General features: G+C 39.3%; 3 protein-coding genes across 5 annotated transcripts; 2 read left to right on the forward strand and 1 right to left on the reverse strand.

Moving 5' to 3' along the window:
- Positions 1–350: 350 nt before the first annotated feature.
- samd13 (sterile alpha motif domain containing 13) lies at positions 351–5,199 on the forward strand. Of its 3 annotated transcripts, none has more exons than XM_058072253.2 (5): positions 351–571; positions 1,012–1,121; positions 2,368–2,410; positions 4,232–4,343; positions 4,435–5,199. In XM_058072253.2, exons 2-5 carry the CDS (start codon positions 1,094–1,096, stop codon positions 4,576–4,578), a joined length of 327 nt encoding a protein of 108 aa, XP_057928236.2. In that variant the 5' UTR covers positions 351–571; positions 1,012–1,093; the 3' UTR covers positions 4,579–5,199. The 3 variants fall into 3 exon arrangements, with proteins under 3 accessions (XP_057928236.2, XP_057928237.2, XP_057928238.2); XM_058072254.2 differs by having other exon boundaries at positions 1,015–1,121; XM_058072255.2 differs by lacking the exon at positions 351–571 and adding an exon at positions 678–951 and having other exon boundaries at positions 1,015–1,121.
- Positions 5,200–6,013: 814 nt separating this feature from the next.
- Positions 6,014–12,266, reverse strand: uox (urate oxidase). Its single transcript, XM_078790341.1, has 8 exons — positions 12,102–12,266; positions 9,968–10,180; positions 9,695–9,811; positions 8,217–8,295; positions 7,937–8,123; positions 7,732–7,859; positions 6,314–6,393; positions 6,014–6,227 (listed from the first exon to the last, which is right to left on the reverse strand). Exons 1-8 carry the CDS (start codon positions 12,120–12,122, stop codon positions 6,153–6,155), a joined length of 900 nt encoding a protein of 299 aa, XP_078646467.1. The 5' UTR covers positions 12,123–12,266; the 3' UTR covers positions 6,014–6,152.
- Positions 12,267–15,830: 3,564 nt separating this feature from the next.
- dnase2b (deoxyribonuclease II beta) lies at positions 15,831–18,600 on the forward strand (the record flags this gene model as incomplete). Its single annotated transcript, XM_078789929.1, is given in 4 exon segments — positions 15,831–15,879; positions 17,221–17,409; positions 17,527–17,616; positions 17,619–18,600. Coding segments are annotated over 4 exon segments (513 nt in total), but the record flags the coding sequence as incomplete, so codon positions are not given.
- Positions 18,601–18,695: the final 95 nt, after the last annotated feature.

An 18,695-nucleotide genomic window follows, 5' to 3' on the forward strand; every position in this document is an offset into this window, starting at 1 on the left:
GTTTTTAATATCAGCATTGCTAATTTTTATTCTGTATCAGATTTTTTTTGTTGATAGTTTCTTAATATCAGCACTTTTTAAATTATTATTTTTATATCAGCATTTTTCGTGTATTTCTGTAACACCAGCATGAATGTCCCGTTTATTTTTACCTAGTTTTTTTTAAGTATTAGCATTTTATCATATCAGCACTTATTTTTGTTGCGAATCAACATTGATTTTTATTGTGTATTTTTTAATATCAGCACTTATTTATATTTGTTAAATATTAACATTAATTTTGTTAGTTTAGTTGCATAGTATCAGTCTTCATTTTGTTTTTCTCTTTATATCCACAGATAATTTTTGTAACATTAGCATTTATATTTTCATTTTGAATAGCAGGCAAAGCACCACAGCCACTTGAAGGGTCCGAACTACGTTTCCCATGATCCTCTAGTGACGTATGCGAAGGAAGCTATGACGCTAAGGAGCTAGTTGGCTTTGATTAATTTTTGATTTTATCAAATGAATAACCTCATATTTCGCTGATAAAACACCACGGGGACCCGGAAACTTTTTGCCGCCACACGTAAGTGTTTAACTTTGACCAACCCCTATTTAAAGAAAAAAAAGTAAAACAAAATTTTAAAATGTCTTCGATTTTGTATTAGCAAAGCCAGCTAACTGTCCATGTTAGCTTGATAAATACGAAAAGGCAGCTCCATTCTTTCATATGAGCGACTATTTCTTGTGACTTTTGAGCTCATTTGAGCTACATTGTGTTCTACGGTTAAAGTTAAGGTAACGTGCACGAAATTGTGTTGACGCGATTATGCTATGTTTAATGGAGCTATAGCTGCGAAATGAGAGTTTAGGGGCGTCATTTTTCACAGTTCCGTTGTCTTTTATCGCAAGAGTAGCAGCTTTGTTTGACTGACCATCCCTCCTCTCCCAAGTCTTCCTGCACAGGTTGCTGTTTGCCTCTCTTTCCCCTCACATTTCTCCTCTTAACAGCTCATTCTTATCTAGCAGCTGCCAGACTCCGAGAGGAAGGATGACGTTAAAGCTGACAACCATTCTTTCAACTCGACAGGACAACTAAAAGCATCTGATGAAAATTAACTGCAGCGTTACAGACTGTAAGTATCATTGCTATATTGAAGAATATACACTCTGGCTTGTTTATAGGTGAGAGAGAATGTGTGATAATGATGTAGTTTATCTGGGACACACATAAAGTATATTGCATGTTTACATTTACACAATACAACATGTCTGAAAAGGAGTCAGAAGAAGCGGAACATATTGGTTCTGCACATGCACGTGAGCGACGTAAATTCCTCTTCGCAGATTTTTTACTACAGCCCTTGCTGTTGTGGTTATTTTTGAACTGCATAAACATAAATGTCTATAAGCATACTTCATATATGTAATATGTTAATACTTGGGTTGTTTATATTGTTTATTTTTCTATATTGTGTATTTTGTACTGCTTAACTGATTCTGTACTCTTGCGGCTGTGCAATGCAAATTTCCCCACTGAGGGACGAATAAAGGCATATCTCATCTTACCTTAATATATTGGGTTATTTATTAGTGGCTAACGCCACTTCCGTTATCAATAGTGGCATAGAAAGCCTTTGTCTGTTTGGTATAAAAGATTGCATCGCCACCAAGGCTGAATTGTTAGTGCTAGCAAACCCTGCACTGATATAAACTTTTTTCCACCTACCCAAAATCAACTGGAAAAAAACACCCCAGACCAGCTGGACCAGACGGACAAGTGTCACATAGTGACACACGGAGCACAGAGCACATGCTATCACAACACAGTCCAACTAGTGGGCCCCCTACCTTCCGGAAGTGGCGTGAGGCTCTGCGTCACCACGCCAGAAAAATAGTTGTTGGTGTTAGCTGCTACAATAACAATGTCGCTGTAGCGTGGTTTGGGGCTTTAGAGTCGAAATAAAATGTGTCCCCATACGTGCATTATTAGCTCCCACATGCTGGCTTTTTTGTCTCTCTGTCAAATGCACAGGAAAAGGAAACATGTATAGTCATGTTTCACATAAAGAGGGGGGGTGACATATATTGCAGATGCGTTGTAGGAATTGTGTTGTCTGATGTTTAGGAGCCATAATAGATACACGAATGACTCAGATTACGAAAAAATAGGCCAACCGGATGTGTAGATGTTCTTTACATGCTGAGAACTGATGGCGTTTCTGTTTAATAACTAAAGAAGAGGTTAAATGTGTGATAGTAGAGTTAATAGTTTGTAGATAGTTTTGCCAGTAAAATAAATAAAGGGGAATGAGTTGACAGATTGCTAAATGTCATAACCACATGTCAAAAGTCATGGATCTTTTGTTTGTGTTGTTGCAGCCGTCATGGAAGACAAGGCGAATGGTTCCACGGACACCAAAAGGTAGTGTCATAATCTATTACTGGAGACTGAAAATGATGTGCGTGCAAAAGGCTCAGTACAAAGTGCAAAACTCTTGGGCCACCATTCAACTTTTTTTTTTTTTTGATATTTTTTTTAAATCATAGTGTGAATGATTGTTTGTCTATATGTGCCCTGCCATTGGCTGGCCCCCACTCTACTCTAGGGTGTACCCAAAGTCAGCTGGGACAGGCTCCACCATAGCCCTGTGACCCAAGTGAGGATAAGCGGTATAGAAAATGAATTAATTATTTTATTGTTTTTTATTATAATTTTGTTTATTTCTGTGAAGTAGGATTCAGCATTTATAAATTAAATATTTTTGTAGTTTTTGTTTACGGCATTCTAAGTACGCTTTTTCACATTATTAGAGCCTTCCAGACATGGAATAACATCCCTATAGTCACCTTTACAATCATTTTACCCAATATGTAAAAGAAAATAACACTTGTGCATGGAAAATTAATGAGTGAATGATTTTTTTAGACTTAACCGTATTTCCTTGTATCGGGTGCTGGGTCATGTACTTACTTCAGAAAGTACCAGGTAACTTTTAGGAGTAGCAGATGCCTTTTATCTTGTATTTTATATTGGTGTTTTTATCTCCTGTACAGTGACCTTGGGTGTCCTGAAAGGCGCTTTTAAATAAAATGTATTATTATTATTATTATTATTATTAGGGTAGTCAAATTATTACATATTTTAATCAGATTAATCACAGTTTTCAAATGAATTAATCAGGATTAATCACCATTTGCAACTATATCTGAAATATGTAAATTTTTATTTTATTGAAAGTAATTATACTTCCACAATTAGAAAGTCATAATATCTGCGTATTGTTTGTCTTTGTCTTTCTGTTTATTTAGACTGCACATAATAAGAAAGTATTTGTGATGTTCCCATTGTCCCTGAAAGCATTGCGCGGTCATCTAGTGACAGGGAGGAAGTGTCGTTCCCAGGATGAGCTGACTAGAGACGTGTTTGTGAGTTGGAGATATATACTGTATATGGTGTTGGAATTGCACTGCTGTCAGAGTACAGTTATTAAAGAGTGGCAGACTGTGGGGAGCTATGTAACAGAGAGGTGTGGTGAGGTTTTTATGTAAAAAAAAAAATGTTATTACATTTTTTTATGTAAATATATATATACAGCAATTAGCGTGTTTTTCAGCTGACATCGAAAATGTACAGCAAAATATTGCCTTGGTTTGCATACATTCTTCAGTTAGTGTACAATTGTTGTGTGATTAATATACTGCGTGAGTCCAACTGTGCTATGTTTTTAAATCACAAAACATCCTTAGCTTCTAGCGAGCTTGCAAAGTTAAAAAAATGGCAACAAGACTGTCTATGATGTCATCAGCGGTTGACGCTTGAAAACAGACGTCACCTTCCTGTTTTGTTACCAGTTATTTGTTGAATTCAGTGGTGTTTCTCATCTTCTTTATCAAAACACTGACACTTGAAACTCCATTTTGGGTTCTTCAGGAGAGAAAAACACTATTGGAAAAACAGGAAGGTTATGGCTTTGCGGTGTCACGCAGCCACGTGGTTGATTCTTTGGGAATCAAGAATCCCATCAAGAATCACGTCTTCAATGACGGTAAAAGTAACCTTAAATGTTCATGTATCCCTGCCATTCATCATTGATGTACATTTATCATATCTTTATCACATGTTTATCAAATGTTTTCTGCATGTAAAAGCATAAGACTTTTACACAGTGCTGTAGATGACTGTATGAATATACTGTACCTATGCAGTGATCTTAAATGTAATCATGGTAGTCTTTGTCCACAGTCCAGTGGAGAACGGTCAGCTTCCAGACCCCGCCAACTGGGCGGTTGCCGATGTGGTCAATTATTTTAAAGCGACGGGGTTCGAGGAGCAAGCCACAGCGTTCCAAGACCAGGTTGGACTTGGCGCCCCTTTGTCTTTAAAAAAATAAATAAATTATTTCTTGTGGTGTCCAATCACAATAAAAATCTCCTTCCTCCTGACAGGAAATCGATGGCAAGTCCCTACTCCTGATGACGCGTAATGACGTCTTGACGGGCCTGTCAATAAAGCTGGGCCCGGCACTGAAGATCTACGAGTATCACGTGAAGCCGCTGCAGACCCAGCACCTGAAGAGCAACGCCTGTTAGCACGCCATCAGGCAGCCCGCTGCTCCCCCCGCCCCACCCCTCCTCAGTGACAATCAACACCCTGCTGAGTGTTCACAGAGACTCCACCCTCCATCCACACGGCACCTTAAGAAAGGATCGGTTTGAATTTGTTTTTACACACGTGGACCCACTAAAACATGGGTGGCACACGGGGTCCACTCAGCTGTTTACCCTTTCAGCTCTTCTTACTCCTGCTGCTTGAAATTGTATTTTAGTTTTCATTTCTCATCTTTTATTTAAGACAAGGAAACTTGTCAGTAATGGTATTCCAGAAGTGTGTGTGTAAAATAAGTTCATGAAGTAGTGATGTTTTTAAAAGTATTAGTATGTATGATGGTGTACATGTACATGGTGAAAACCCAAATAACGTATGTGTGCGCACTACAGGCTGGTGCAAATTTAAAATGGAATTGTAATTACAGGAAGTGGAATTAAATTCATTGCAAGTTAGAAATAATTTATCAGTGTTTGGCTTAAATACTAAAAATATCAAAAAATAACACACAAATTGGCTCAGTTTTGAATACTCTTCTGGCACTTTGTCCTCTTCCATAATTGTAATATTAATACATCAAAATAAAATGATCTGTTTAATGGAAATGCTGTTATTGATAATAATACAGTCTTGTATGGATTATACTGTAAAGCAGTAAACTTTTTCCAGCCATAGTGAAATAGGAAAGTATGCGAGTGTCACCTTTACAATTTTTTAACATATATGTTTTTTATATTTCATATATATATATAATATAAAATAAACTATGTGTTATCGGTGGCAAAGCATTTTTTTGTACAAATATTTCAACATTCTTGTACATTTTTGTTTTGTAATATTCTTTTTTTTCTCAGAATATTCTGTCTCGATTATTGTAATATTCTAACTTTCACCTAACCGGATTTTTATAAAACCGCAACTTATTCTTTTCTTTTGTTTCTTATAATTTTATGACATTCAAAAAAAAATTCTTCAATATTTCAACTACTAAAGTGACCAAATTAAATTATTTGTTTTTAAAAATTTGATATTTAATATTTTTATATTTCTACTTGATGCCATTTTTCTCTAAATATTGTGACTTTATTCTCCTCATACTTCATCTTTATTGCACCAACATTATAAATTGGAATTTCATTTCTGCTTCCTGTGTCCAACCGCAATTCAATTCTAATTTTTGTTCTTTTAATTCATGAAGTGTTAAGTTTTCCCACACACACAAAAGGAATTTTCTCTGAAGTATAAATGTGTGTAATTATGCTGTCCCTACCTGTGGTGCTTCATAATGTGTGTCTGTGTGTGTGTGAGAGAGAGAGAGAGAGAGAGAGAGAGAGAGAGAGAGAGAGAGAGAGAGAATGACTTTTGATTGATGTACTTGTGCAACACTGGATTTTGGCTATTTCAATCAAAGACTTGCAATAAATGGTGCTCTTTTCTCACCAAAGAACAACACCAGTTTATTGGTGCTTCGAATACCATACTGTATATATATATAAAATAAAAACACAGTATATTTTTCATCTTATCAGCTTTTCTTTTGTTGTACGTGCAGATGGTTTCAGAGCTTGGCTTGTGGTTTCCTGCGCACTGTCCCTGCAATGTTTCCGGATGGATTGTCGAGCGGGAGAAGAACCTGTGACGATAAGGCAGAACAAGTCAGGTAAACAAACAATGTCACGCCCAGACCACTTCATGCACGGTACCGTATACAGAACTTGCCTCGTCTTTGTTTTCCAGGCCCATTTTTATCATGTCGATGGTAAAGTAGTGCTGGTTGGGCATGACGATCTCGATTTCATCTACCTGGGGAAAACGTGCACACGTCAACTAAGAAGAAAGGTAATGATTCTATGGCTCGAGGGCCATTTACGGCCCAAGAATATGTTTTATACTTTATGCTGCTTTCCCTCACTAAGCTAATTCATTAGTTATATTACTACTCAGTACCACCAAAATATGCAAGATCCTTATCAATTGCTTTGGCTCATTTGCTGAAACTTTCTCAACACTCTTGGTTCTTTTAGCAAAAATCAATTTGGACGATTCAGCACAACACCTGGTTCACCTGCAAAATATCTCATACAAGATCTCTCCCAAAGCACTTCACTCATATGCCATATGAATTGTCAGTGCCTGCAAAATGCATAGCCCCTTTATCATTGTCAATGTTTCCATGTTTTGTCACTATGACAGAGGACCATTGAAGGTCAGGACTCCTGATCTTTATTACAGCTCCCCAGACACCTCAATGTCACCATTGTTCTATATGTTCCTGTTCTCTGGCAGACCAGTTGCGTATGACGTGTGATGTGCTTTCTGGTGCTACCATATCTTACTTATTGTGTGGAAATATGGGTTAATAACTATAAAAGCAATCGTCACTCGCTAAATGTACTGCAAAAAAGGTCAGTAAGGATAATTAATAATTCCGCCTATAGAGAACATACTAACTCCTTATTTCTAAAATCACAAATACTTAAACTTGCTGATATAGTTAATCTTCAAACAGCTAAAATAATGCATAAGGCTAAAAATAACCAATTAGCTAAAAATGTCATCCAATACTTCTCTACAAGAGAGATCTCAAGGAAGAACTACATTTGAAACACTTATATGGTAGGACTGCATTAAAAAGCCATAGCATTTCAGTATGTGGAATCAAACTATGGAATGGATTGAGTAAGGAAATCAAACAATGCACAACAATGAGCCAATTCAAGAAACAATACAAGCAGTTGATGTTTGCTAAATACAAGGATGAAGAGTCTTGAACCAGTCATGATGTGCTATATATATATCACTATATTGACACTTACTATGGTACCCATTATGTCATTGTATGGTCATATCACCTCGTACTTTGGTACATGACAAAAAAAAACTTAAACTATATTAGGAAAGCAGGAAGTGAACAAATATAACAGTTACTGATTGTAAAAGTACCAGATGGAGGGGTAGGATTTAATAAGCTTTGCTTCTTCCTACTCCTTTTGGACATGTGGACCTGTGAACTGATTATGTGATGCACTCAATTGTAATCTGATGCATGTTAAAATGAAATATTACCATTACCAAGAAGCAAAGTTACCATGCCATTTACTGTACAGAGTTGGCATGCCAAGGTGCATTGACAGTACCTACCTCAGGAACCCTATCCAGGACCAGAACTTGTGTATCATAGAGGGTCTTCTGCACAGAGGGTGAGAACTCTCCACGGTCGTACGGCCCTGCAAACTTCTCAACAATGCTATCTTTGATGCATTTCCTATCAGGACAGATGAGATAAATGATTGCAGTTTTTTCATGGCTTCACACTGGAAATATATATTTTTATCACATTACCACGCAGAATCATAGCTGACATCTTGACTCTTGTTGTAGCGCCACCTGGCATAGATGGTGGTACAGAAAAGCCTGTCTCTGGCCTCTTGCAGTGTTGTGAAGCGGTCACGGAAAAAACCCACAAAACCAGACTGAGTGGTTTTCAACACCTTCATGTTCTTGAGTCCACTGTGGATCACCGGGGTACCTGAGGAGGGTGACAGCGAGGCGGCCATTCTTCAGAAATACTCCCACTAATGTGAAATACGACAAGATACGGTAAAGTTGACGAGTGCGGTACTTTTGACATGCTGTTCCACATCGCAGAAGCGTAAAGCCTCTGGGCTGTAAATGAAGGCGTGGGCGTGATCAACCCCATTCTGAAAGAAGACAGAATGATCAGATTGCTGCACATTTATCAAGACAGTAATCAAGTACAGTAATCGGTAAGTTGATTTTTGCCAAGTATGATTTCGTACTTATAAATTGAATATTTTTGTAGTCAGAGCTTAGAAAAATCTGTTTGCCACCTTCTAAAACACTTGTTTTAACATTAGAGCCTTCTAGAGCCTTTCTATGAAATAACAACCCTATAGTCACTTTTCCCCTCTAATTACCATAGATAGTAGACTAAATAATTAGGGGAGATGAGTGGCAGGGATGTTGGGGGTTAAGAGTTATATTTTTAATAATATATAAATTAAGAAAGAATGTTGGTTTGCGGTCACCAATAGTCACAAATACAGGAATTTGTGTCTGTTGATACTGACACTGGTGTTTGACGGCTACTATTTAGTGCAGCTGCCAGGTGACGACCTGTGAGGCGTCTTTGTCTTAAACTACACACTCTCAGATATTTGTCTTCTTGCACAGTTGTGCATTGTTTTTCTGTCCTTGTTAACCCAGTTTGTGCTGCTCTCTGAAGGGAGTAGTTAACAGCATGGTAAGAGATTTTAGTTTTAGTTTAGCTTTTTAGATGGCTTTTCTAATCATCTATTAGCCTTATAAAATGATGTACGTGGATTAGCAGCCATACCAGGAGATTGATGCAGAGGACTGACAGTTGTTGATAGTAGGCCTCTATGCAAAAATGTACATCCTTCTTTGAAAATCATCTCATTCATTTTCATTGTTTGTGAAATGGAAAAAAATGTTTGTGAAATGCATGAAATGTGTTTTTCTTTGGAAAACAAAGACATTTTCAAGTGATCCCAAACTTTTGAGCGGTAGTGTATGTTGGTCAGGTCCGCAACTAATTAACCGTGATAAATGAGGGATTACTGTATTCAGGTCAATACAGTGCAGCAGATCTTGCGTATTTGTGGAATTATGGTGGATTTTTTTTCTGAATAAACAGTTTTTTGTTTTGGGATTTTTTTCATAAAACGCATCTCACTTACCATAATTTGGTAGTAATGTATAAATGTGTGATAATACAGGTAAAGTGTACACCATATACGTATGTATGATTCACTGATTTCCTCAAGCATTGAGATTCCGCACTTTGTCATCTGTCCTTGAATGCACCATTGTTGTGTGTTGTCACTGGCTACCCAGTGGCTCTGATTTATTATGCTGGTTTATGATACATTTTATACTTTTAAGTGTTTAATAAGTGCCTGAGGCATATTTAGGTCTTAAACGTCTGCAGTCTCCAAGACCAGAATTTCACTTGACATAGCCATGGGAAAAAGTTCAAAGGTTATTGGGACAAAAGAGACAAGTTAACCTTTGTAATAAAAGAAAAACATAAATAATAATGTATATTTGTGTATGTACCTTCTCCAGCCTTCTCCATGGCACCTCCTCCATGTACACCTTGACCCTCAGCACATGGTTGAAAGAGCTCAGGAAATGATGACAAAGATCCAAACAGAACAGCTCAATCGTTTTTACCTGAGCACAAAACAAAGCGGTAGACGGTGCGTTAGACATAACACGTTATGACGTTGTTAACAAGGTATTGCACCAATATTTTTGTAACTTGTCCTATTCAGGAGTTTAACGACCCCTGAGTCGAGGCTGTTGTTGTTTTTGTGTGGCGCTACCCACCCCCTTGAGCTTGGCCAATGCGTGTACAGTGTTCTTGATGGTGTCCGTGGGGATGATGTCAGAGTTGTCTCCGGTTAAGTAGTCTTTGCGGGACCTGAGCGTGAGCTCCACGTCGGCCTTGAGCTCGATGATGCTGTGGTGGATCCCCTCTCTCCTGATGCACAACAACTTCACGTTGTTCTTGCCGTAGTTGGTTTGCACAAATTCAGTATTCTGCCATCAGGAGACAAAACCGGTTATTCCACCTTGCAAATTTTTTCATCTCTATATCTTGAAGGCATACTGTATATTCAGTCATCATAACATTTTAAAACAAGTTAATCGCCTGCATTGAAGTAAGGAAAAAGATAAGACCCTCCCATTGTATGCCAACTGGCAGCAAGTTATTTATCCTTAACTGATGTAGTGCGTAGCTGTCACATATACAGTGGAACCAACAGAAACCGAAATTTACCAAAACTGAAATGCGCAATGTGCTTGAACCCCAATCAGTGCAGGGCAAACGTGTCCCAACTCGCACAAACTGAGTCACCAATGTGGAGGGCTTTGCTGTTTGCTAACCGAGACATATTTTTGACATTCATTTTAATTAAAACCCGAATCCAATTAAATTGGGCGTATTTTTGGCAAAACTGTTGATTGAAAACTGGATCCGGTGAACACCAATACACATTTTTGGTCGAAGTTTTTATCAAAAAGAAATCCATGGAAAACCGAAGCATATTTTTGTCAAAAATTTTCATCGGAACAACTAGATTTTTGGGGGGCAAAAATTAATTTTTTGGCAAAAAATTTCACAGAAAACCTAGACATACTGTATTTTTGAAAAACATTTTCATAGAAAACTGAATCCAGAAAATACAGAGGAGGAAGGTGGGTTAAAACCGGTGTCATTTCATTGACATGACAACAGCATTTTGGAGTCCAGAAACACAAACAATACAACTATTGTTTTCAAATGTGGACTTTTGAATGATGTTCTAGCAGCCCCTTGAGCCTGTTTAGGAAAACAATATATCATCTCCCTCACTTGTTGACTTGCTTTTGAAGGTGACAGCGTGTAGGTAAAAAAGCCCGTACTTACACCCATCACTTCTTGCAGGACAGCGTTGAAAAAAAAAAAAACACACACAAAAAAAATCAGGCTTCATTACGCATCTTAAAGTTCTGCCCACTATCCATCACTTCTTTTGCAAATAGCTAACTTGATGGTGTTTTCTGTTATTAATTGGTTCCAAAGGGTCAGATGAAAACGGAAATGTTCGAAAACCTATTTAAGCGATAGACCCACATTTCGTTGCAGATACTACAGCACAGAACGTTGTCAATGCTAACGGTATTGCTCATCATGTCTACTATATTGGGTAAAATACTGGGTGACTATAGGGGTGTTGTATCATGTTTAGAAGGCTCTAATGTAAAAAAAATATATTTTTAGAAAGTCAATACAGGGTTTAACTCCAAAAATTCATTCATTTTCTACTGCTTATCCTCACGAGGGTCGTGGAGGGTGCTGGAGCCTATCCCAGCTGTCTTCAGGCGAGAGGCGGGGTACACCCTGGACTGGTCGCCAGCCTATCACCTATCACTCATATAGACAAACAACCATTCACACTCACATTCATACCTATGGACAATTTGGAGTCGCTAATTAACCTAGCATGTTTTTGGAATGTGGGAGGAAACCGGAGTACTCGGAGAAAACCCACGCATGCACGGGAAGAACATGCAAACTCCACACAGAGAAGGCCGAGGGTGGGATTGAGCTCAGGTCTCCTAGCTGTGAGGTCTGTGCGCTAACCACTTGTCCCCGCCGTGCAGCCACAGAGATGTATTTAAACAAAAATGTAATTAAAAAAAGAGAAAGATTTTTGACTAAAATTTGTATCAAAAACCGGGGCATGCTAGTACCAGAGTTCGAGTGTGCAGGATGTGGAAAGACGGCATCTGTCATCCTGGATCATATAGGGACATATATTATATTGTACGTAGGGCATGTATCTACAGGAAAGTGCAGAATGCAAAGACTGATTAAATACTTTTTCTGGTCACAACCTGGCTGGTAAATACTCATTCTTATGAGCACAATCTAAAAATGATTATACGCTGTAGTGTGTGTATGCTAAATAGTTACCTGAATGGAAGCGGTCGCCATTTTTTCTTCGCTTCAAACGATCCTCCACCACTGCCTTGTCTTCAGCAAAAGGTGGCTTGGCAGGTCCACACGTATTTTGTAAAGAGGGAGGTTCTCCCTTTGCCCTCCAGCCATTGGAGCATTGCTGAACCCGGATGAACCTCCAACATACGGCACTCACACTTCACTTATGTCATGCAAAAGATTAATACCGTGTGTAGGCGCATTTCATCCCTTGTATTTTTTGTAGATCTTCTTTACTTTCCAAACACTGTTTACCTGCAAAGTCTCCTCAGTATTTATTCAGTTAAATTCATAATTTGACTGTTAAGTAAAAATATGCATTAAATACCGAATATGAGCCATTACTAGTAAAAAAAAAAGTTACATATTTTTTGCCTGAACTAAGCATTTTCAAACATAAAATGAAGTACCATAAAATATAAATATAAGGCATTCAGAAGACGCATTTAAAGATGTTCCGATGATATGTAGTATTGTACACTGGTCACTAGGTGCCTGTAATGTTCCTGTGATGTTGAGTGAGACACACAAGCACCATCCAGACTTGATTGTTGAAATAACAGGCTTTTAATGCAGCATTGAATGATGTATCAGGCACAATAATCCCTAAAATGGACTACAGTTGCAGCTGTAACCTACACCAAACTCAACGCTTGGCTGTGTGTGATGCTGCTGTGTCCTGTAGGAATGAAGCCGGGGAGCCTGTCGACTGGTGAGTTGACAGTAATAGCCTGACTGAATACTGTAGATTACTGGGTGATTCTATTTGTTGTTGTTGTTGTTGTTGTTGTTGTTGTTGTACAATGAACTCACCATTGAATCTGATGCAGGTTCATCATATAAAAGCTGCCCAAATACAAGATTGGTGAGGACGGCAGTTGGGTGGACTACATGTACCTGAACGCAGCGGTCGGCACCTGGCAACTGAGCAAATTCATGGTTAACATCACTCAAGGGGCGATCGGAAACCCCCTGGATCAGCTTTACAGCGAAGCGTTATACCAGTTTTACCAGTAGTTTAGCAACCACTAAATTATTTGCCAAGAAATTTCACCATAATGCTTCTTTGCAATAAATTGTTTACTGAAGTGCCTTGTGATTGGCTGGCGACCAGTCCAGGGTGTACCCCGCCTCTCGCCCAAAGACAGCTGGGATAGGCTCCAGCACCCCCCGCGACCCTCATGAGGAAAAAGCGGTAGAAAATGAATGAATGAATGAATGTTTCCTGAAGCGGTTGAAGGAAACTCACCCAGGTTTTCACGGCGTAAGTACCGCGACATCCAGACTAAGCACAATGGAGTAACCTTATATAAATTGTACCCAGCCAACTACTTATAGCCGCGTTCCTCCTTAATGGTTTATTCCACTTGGTATAGACCTGGGAAACTTTACTAATCTATTAGCAATCAGAAGGACCTGTTTATCTTATCCGAGGTGTGACCAGAACAACCTAAAGGGAATCTTCTCATACAAACAGCTTACTCTTTTATCATTTATTCATTCATTAATTTTTTACCGCTTATACTCACAAGGGTTGTGGGGGTGCTGGAGCTTATCCCAGCTGTCTTCGGGCTAGAGGCGAGGTGGTCGCCAGCCAATCACAGGGCAAATATAGACAAACAACCATTCACACTCACATTCATACCTATAGACAATTTGGTGTCGCCAATTAACCTAGCATGTTTTTGGAATGTGGGAGGAAACCGGAGTACCTGGAGAAAACCCACGCATGCACAGGGAGAACATGCAAAGTCCGCACAGAGATGGCCGAGGGTGGGATTGAACTCGGGTTTCCTAACTGTGAGGTCTGCGCGCTAACCACTGAACCGACGTGCAGCCCTAGTGGCTATAATATGGGACAATAATACAGTAAAGTCTCGTTATATCGATATTGGTTATATCGAAGTACTGCTTATTACGATACTATTTTCATTTCCCGGCAAATTTCTAGTCTTTTATGATATAATTAGTTCCGATACCCGGTTATTATGATAATCCGGTTACTACGATGCCCTTTTCATCTCCCGCCAGCTGGTCTGCTTATATCGATACAAAAGCAGCTTAAATCAATCTTTGCTTAAGGATTTCAGTACCAAAAAAGAACACGGTGAACGGCTGCTTCCAGTCAACTTTATTTTTCACACTTCCACCACCAGAGCACAGCACACACACCGATTCCCGCACTTCCTCGTTCACAGGTATGCTCAACCCGCCCCACATAGCTGGCCAAACACATGCCTGCAACAGAAGAACCAACTGACATAGCATACACACCTATTCCAACGAAGACACAAGCGTACAAATACATGTATTTAATTGTGTTTTATTCAGATATCTTTTTATCGCTTGCAATAATCACTGTTTTTCATATGTACATGCTGGCGTTCGTGGTTTCTCTCGTGTGTATAGATTCTATACACACGAGAGAAACCACGAACGCAGTTGGTTCTTCTGTTGCAGGCAGGCGGGTTGAGCATGACCTGTGAACCAGGAAGTGCGGGAATCGGTGTGTGTGCTGTGCTCTGGTGGTGGAAGTGTGAAAAATAAAGTTGACTGGAAGCAGCTGTTCGCCGTGTTCTTTTTTGGTATTGAAATCCTTAAGCAAAGATTGATTTAAGCTGCTCGACATTGTTCTATACTATAGAACAATGTCGAGTGCATTATTGCCCACTTTTAATGCAGTTCGGCGCAGGATCGGATATATCGACAGTCCGGTTATATTGATATTTTTTCCGACTCCCGACAATATCGATATAACGAGACTTTACTGTATTTTTATAACACGTGCTTCGCTCATTGACCTCCTTCCTATGATTTCAGATCAACATTTGCAATAAAAGTGACTCTTAATAGATTAGATTCAGCTCCAGAAGCCTCCCCTTCTCTCCTAACTCGCAACAGCATCCAGTTTTAAGTCCAATCTACAAACTCGGGTCTCCTCGCTGTTAGGTCTGCACGGTAACCACTCGAACGCCGTGCCGCTCTTTTTTAAGACTTAAAAACAACAGAAAAGGTGAATGGAGGAAATTTAATAGTAAATTTGGCAAGGGCTATAAGCAGCAAAATATGTGAAATAATACATTACTTTGTCTTTCAAAGTACTGTTGAGCTCCATTCACATATGAACAAAAGTTGTAAAAATGTCCCGACAGTGCAAAGTGTAAATATCAGGAATGTATCATTACAGTCAGATGGAAACTGTCATAAAACGCACCATTTTTCCAGCACAGCTTTTCATTGCTGCTGATGGATCAATATAAATTTGTTCCCAAGGACACAACAGGGCCAAAAACATCCTTTTCATAACCTCTGTTGACTTTGCTCCATGTGCGCTTGGATGTCTGTGTTTGTTATGCGTGCTTCTGTGTGTACATTCCAACTTGGCTTTTTTTTCATGTTTCCAACAGGAGTACTGCCATTTGACACTTCCCAAGGCTTCTGGCTCTCCCACAGCATTCCCCGTTTCCCTTCCTTCCCAGAGAAGGGTTACCTGTACCCGTCTTCTGGGAAAGTCAATGGCCAGACTCTGTGTGTGAGCATCCACTATCAACACTTTCTCCGTATTAGTGAGTGAACCCTTTCCAAACAGTATGACTTGTTGTGTACATATTTACAGAACACAACTCTTCACCTGCATGCTCATCCGCCATGTTTGAGAACACTTGTTATATAACCACACGCACACATACTTGAACTCTGTTCACTTTACCTCTATTCCAGTCATGGCGGTTAATTGGTTCCAGACATGACCCCGGTAAGTGAATTTTTGCTATTTTTGATTTAATATTAAAAAATATTTGAAATATTTATATTATATATAGTAAGATTAATATGTATATAATATATGAAATATTTTCAAAGTAGAAGCATCAAAAACCCTTTCTGACCTTCTAAATACAATTTTTAACATTACATATTGACATATAAGAGCCCTTCTAGACATAAAATAACACCCCTATAGTCACTGTTATATAAGCCACCGTAGACTTAAATAAGATGAAGCATTGGCAGCATACAAGCCCAGAACATGCAGTTACATTCACACAGGAGCTGCTGTCGACCACTCTACACTGCCAAACCTGCTCCTAGCACTCAGCTAACAAGTCACAAATATTGTATTACACTCCATATCACATCTTTTAGTCATTTTTATGCTTGAAAATGTTTCATGCAGGCCACAAATATGCACAATTTGCTTACATATGCATATAGTTTTAGTAACAATAGATCATATTCAACCATTCATTCATTCATTCATTAATTTTCTACCGCTTATCCTCACAAGGGTTGCGGGGGGTGCTGGAGTCTATCCCAGCTGTCTTCGGGCGAGAGGCAAGGTACACCCTGGACTGGTCGCCAGCCAATCACAGGGCACATATAGACAAACAACCATTCACACTCACATTCATACCTATGGACAATTTGGAGTCGCTAATTAACATAGCATGTTTTTGGAATGTGGGAGGAAACCGGCGTACCCGGAGAAAACCCATGCATGCACGGGGAGAACGTGCAAACTCCACACAGAGAAGGCCGAGGATGGAATTGAACTCGGGCCTCCTAGTTGTGAAGCCTGTGTGCTAACCAACCGCCGCTGTGCAGCCCTGGTTCAGTATATTTTTCATCAAAATAGTAGTCATGCCAAAATGTTGTGTTGCTGCTGGATGTTCACAGTATCCAAGTGATACTGTTGTGGGGGTGCTGTAGCCTATCCCAGCTGTCTTTGGGCGAGGGCGGGGTACACCCTGGACTGGTGGCCAGCCAATCACAAGGCACATATAGACAAACAACCATTCACACTCACATTAATACCTATGGACAATTTGGAGTCGCCAATTAACCTAGCATGTTTTTGGAATGTGGGAGGAAACCGGAGTACTCGGAGAAAACCCACACATGCACAGGGAGAACATGCAAACTCCACACAGAGATTACCGAGGGTGGAATTAAACCCGGGTCTCCTAACCATGATGTAGCGAGAGACGACTGCATGTGATATGAAATATGTGTGTTTTAATGTCTTCATATTTTGTTTGATCTACATGATGTGTCGTGGTGTGTCTTCTTTCGGCTTGTGCGCTTTGCCCAACGGCAGCCCGGCATCTTTTCCCACGCTTCTTCAACTGCTCCGTGCCGCCTGCGTTCGCCATCAAGCTGCCTGAGCTGGCCCACTTATGTGCTGGCAAGCAGCCTGTGGCGCAGTCCGATAAGAACATGGAGCAGCTCTTCACCCTGCAGGGAGAGATGTTCTTCACTTTTGCCAAATCTGAGCGTTTTGTGGATGGTGAGGGGTTTTCTTTTCTTAGTAAAATAGTTTTGGTTAGTGAATACTGTATATGCTGCTATACAAACTATAACGATACAAAATATAAATACTAACTTCTGACCGGCCCCCATCCAGACATCTACTCAGGCTGGGTGGCTCAGATCCTCAACACAAGCCTGATGGTGAAGTCCTGGCAGAGACAAAACCACAAACTGCCCTCTAACTGGTCCTGAGTCACATCAAGAGGATTTGCCTCCCGGCAGCCGCCCCCTTCTACTCTCTGTAAGACCACTCCAAGCGGTGTGTGTCATGGGCTCACAAGGACCAGGTGGCATGCTTGGCAGACCTGATTAGGGTGAAGACCCAAATGTGGCGTGGCGGGGGGTGGTGTGACTGGTACATTGGTTGCTGAATCCAAATGGAATCTTTTTTTTTATATTAAAAATAACCTTTTGGTTGTAGCCAAGTGCTACATGCCATTTTGAACTCAACTGCTTCAATATGATTAAATTCATTCGACGTGTGTCCAGAGTGCGGCCCAGGGTGGGTTTGTTTTTCAGAAATAAACTATTAAATAAATAACAAAAATAATTATGTAAATTGTAGGAATATTATATAAAAATGATTAGAAAAATTATTATGCAAATTTGTCTTCCTTTTTTTACTGATTGGGGACTCCTTCCAGAATCTGCACCTATTCCAACTGTATTTTCTTGGCTCTTTTTCACTTTACTGGAAGACTGACACTTTTATTCAATTGGCGTCTATATTTTATAATATAAGAGTCATGTCATCATCAAATGTAATCGTTTAATCGTATTAAATTCCGTTTTTAAATATATTTCTAAGCTTATCTGTATTTAGATGCACATTAAATCGTTTACCACAGAGATTTCGTTTCATTCTTATTATAAAAAAATATTTTTTTCAATGTAATTATGAGTTAACTATGGGCAATATGTGTTTAATGGTGATGAAATATTAGAATTGACTACTAATTTGAATCTTTTAAGGGGAAATATGTTTCCATATTATATTTATTATTTTCTCCACATTCCAAAAACATGAATGTGAGTTTGAGTCATAGTATTCCGGAGTGAAGCCCGCCTTTCGACCATGGCGTTACAGCTACAACCAATATAAACTCTGTATTCATATACAATATGAATATTTACACAACCATAAAATCCATGTTTCCTTGCATGACATTCATCCATTCATTTATATTCTATGCCGCTTATCCTCACTAGGGTCGCGTTTATGCTGTGTATGCTTGCATTACATAAATACGACAAAAAACGTAA

This window comes from Doryrhamphus excisus, linkage group LG4 (assembly GCF_037039965.1).
Source record: "Doryrhamphus excisus strain RoL-2023G ecotype Guam linkage group LG4, RoL_Dexc_Guam_v1.1, whole genome shotgun sequence".
NCBI classification, from domain to species: Eukaryota; Metazoa; Chordata; class Actinopteri; order Syngnathiformes; family Syngnathidae; genus Doryrhamphus; species Doryrhamphus excisus.

Excerpts from the sequence above, each read along its gene's own strand:
- samd13 (XM_058072253.2), top strand. The coding sequence starts at position 1,094 with ATGAAAATTAACTGCAGCGTTACAGACT. Across the intron at positions 2,411-4,231 it reads GGTTCCACGGACACCAAAAG|TCCAGTGGAGAACGGTCAGC; the intron begins GTAGTGTCATAA and ends CTTTGTCCACAG. Across the intron at positions 4,344-4,434 it reads CCACAGCGTTCCAAGACCAG|GAAATCGATGGCAAGTCCCT; the intron begins GTTGGACTTGGC and ends TCCTCCTGACAG.
- uox (XM_078790341.1), bottom strand. The coding sequence starts at position 12,122 with ATGGCGACCGCTTCCATTCAG. Across the intron at positions 7,860-7,936 it reads GTCAGCTATGATTCTGCGTG|GAAATGCATCAAAGATAGCA; the intron begins GTAATGTGATAA and ends CTGTCCTGATAG. Across the intron at positions 6,228-6,313 it reads GCCTGGAAAACAAAGACGAG|GTTCTTCTCCCGCTCGACAA; the intron begins GCAAGTTCTGTA and ends TTATCGTCACAG.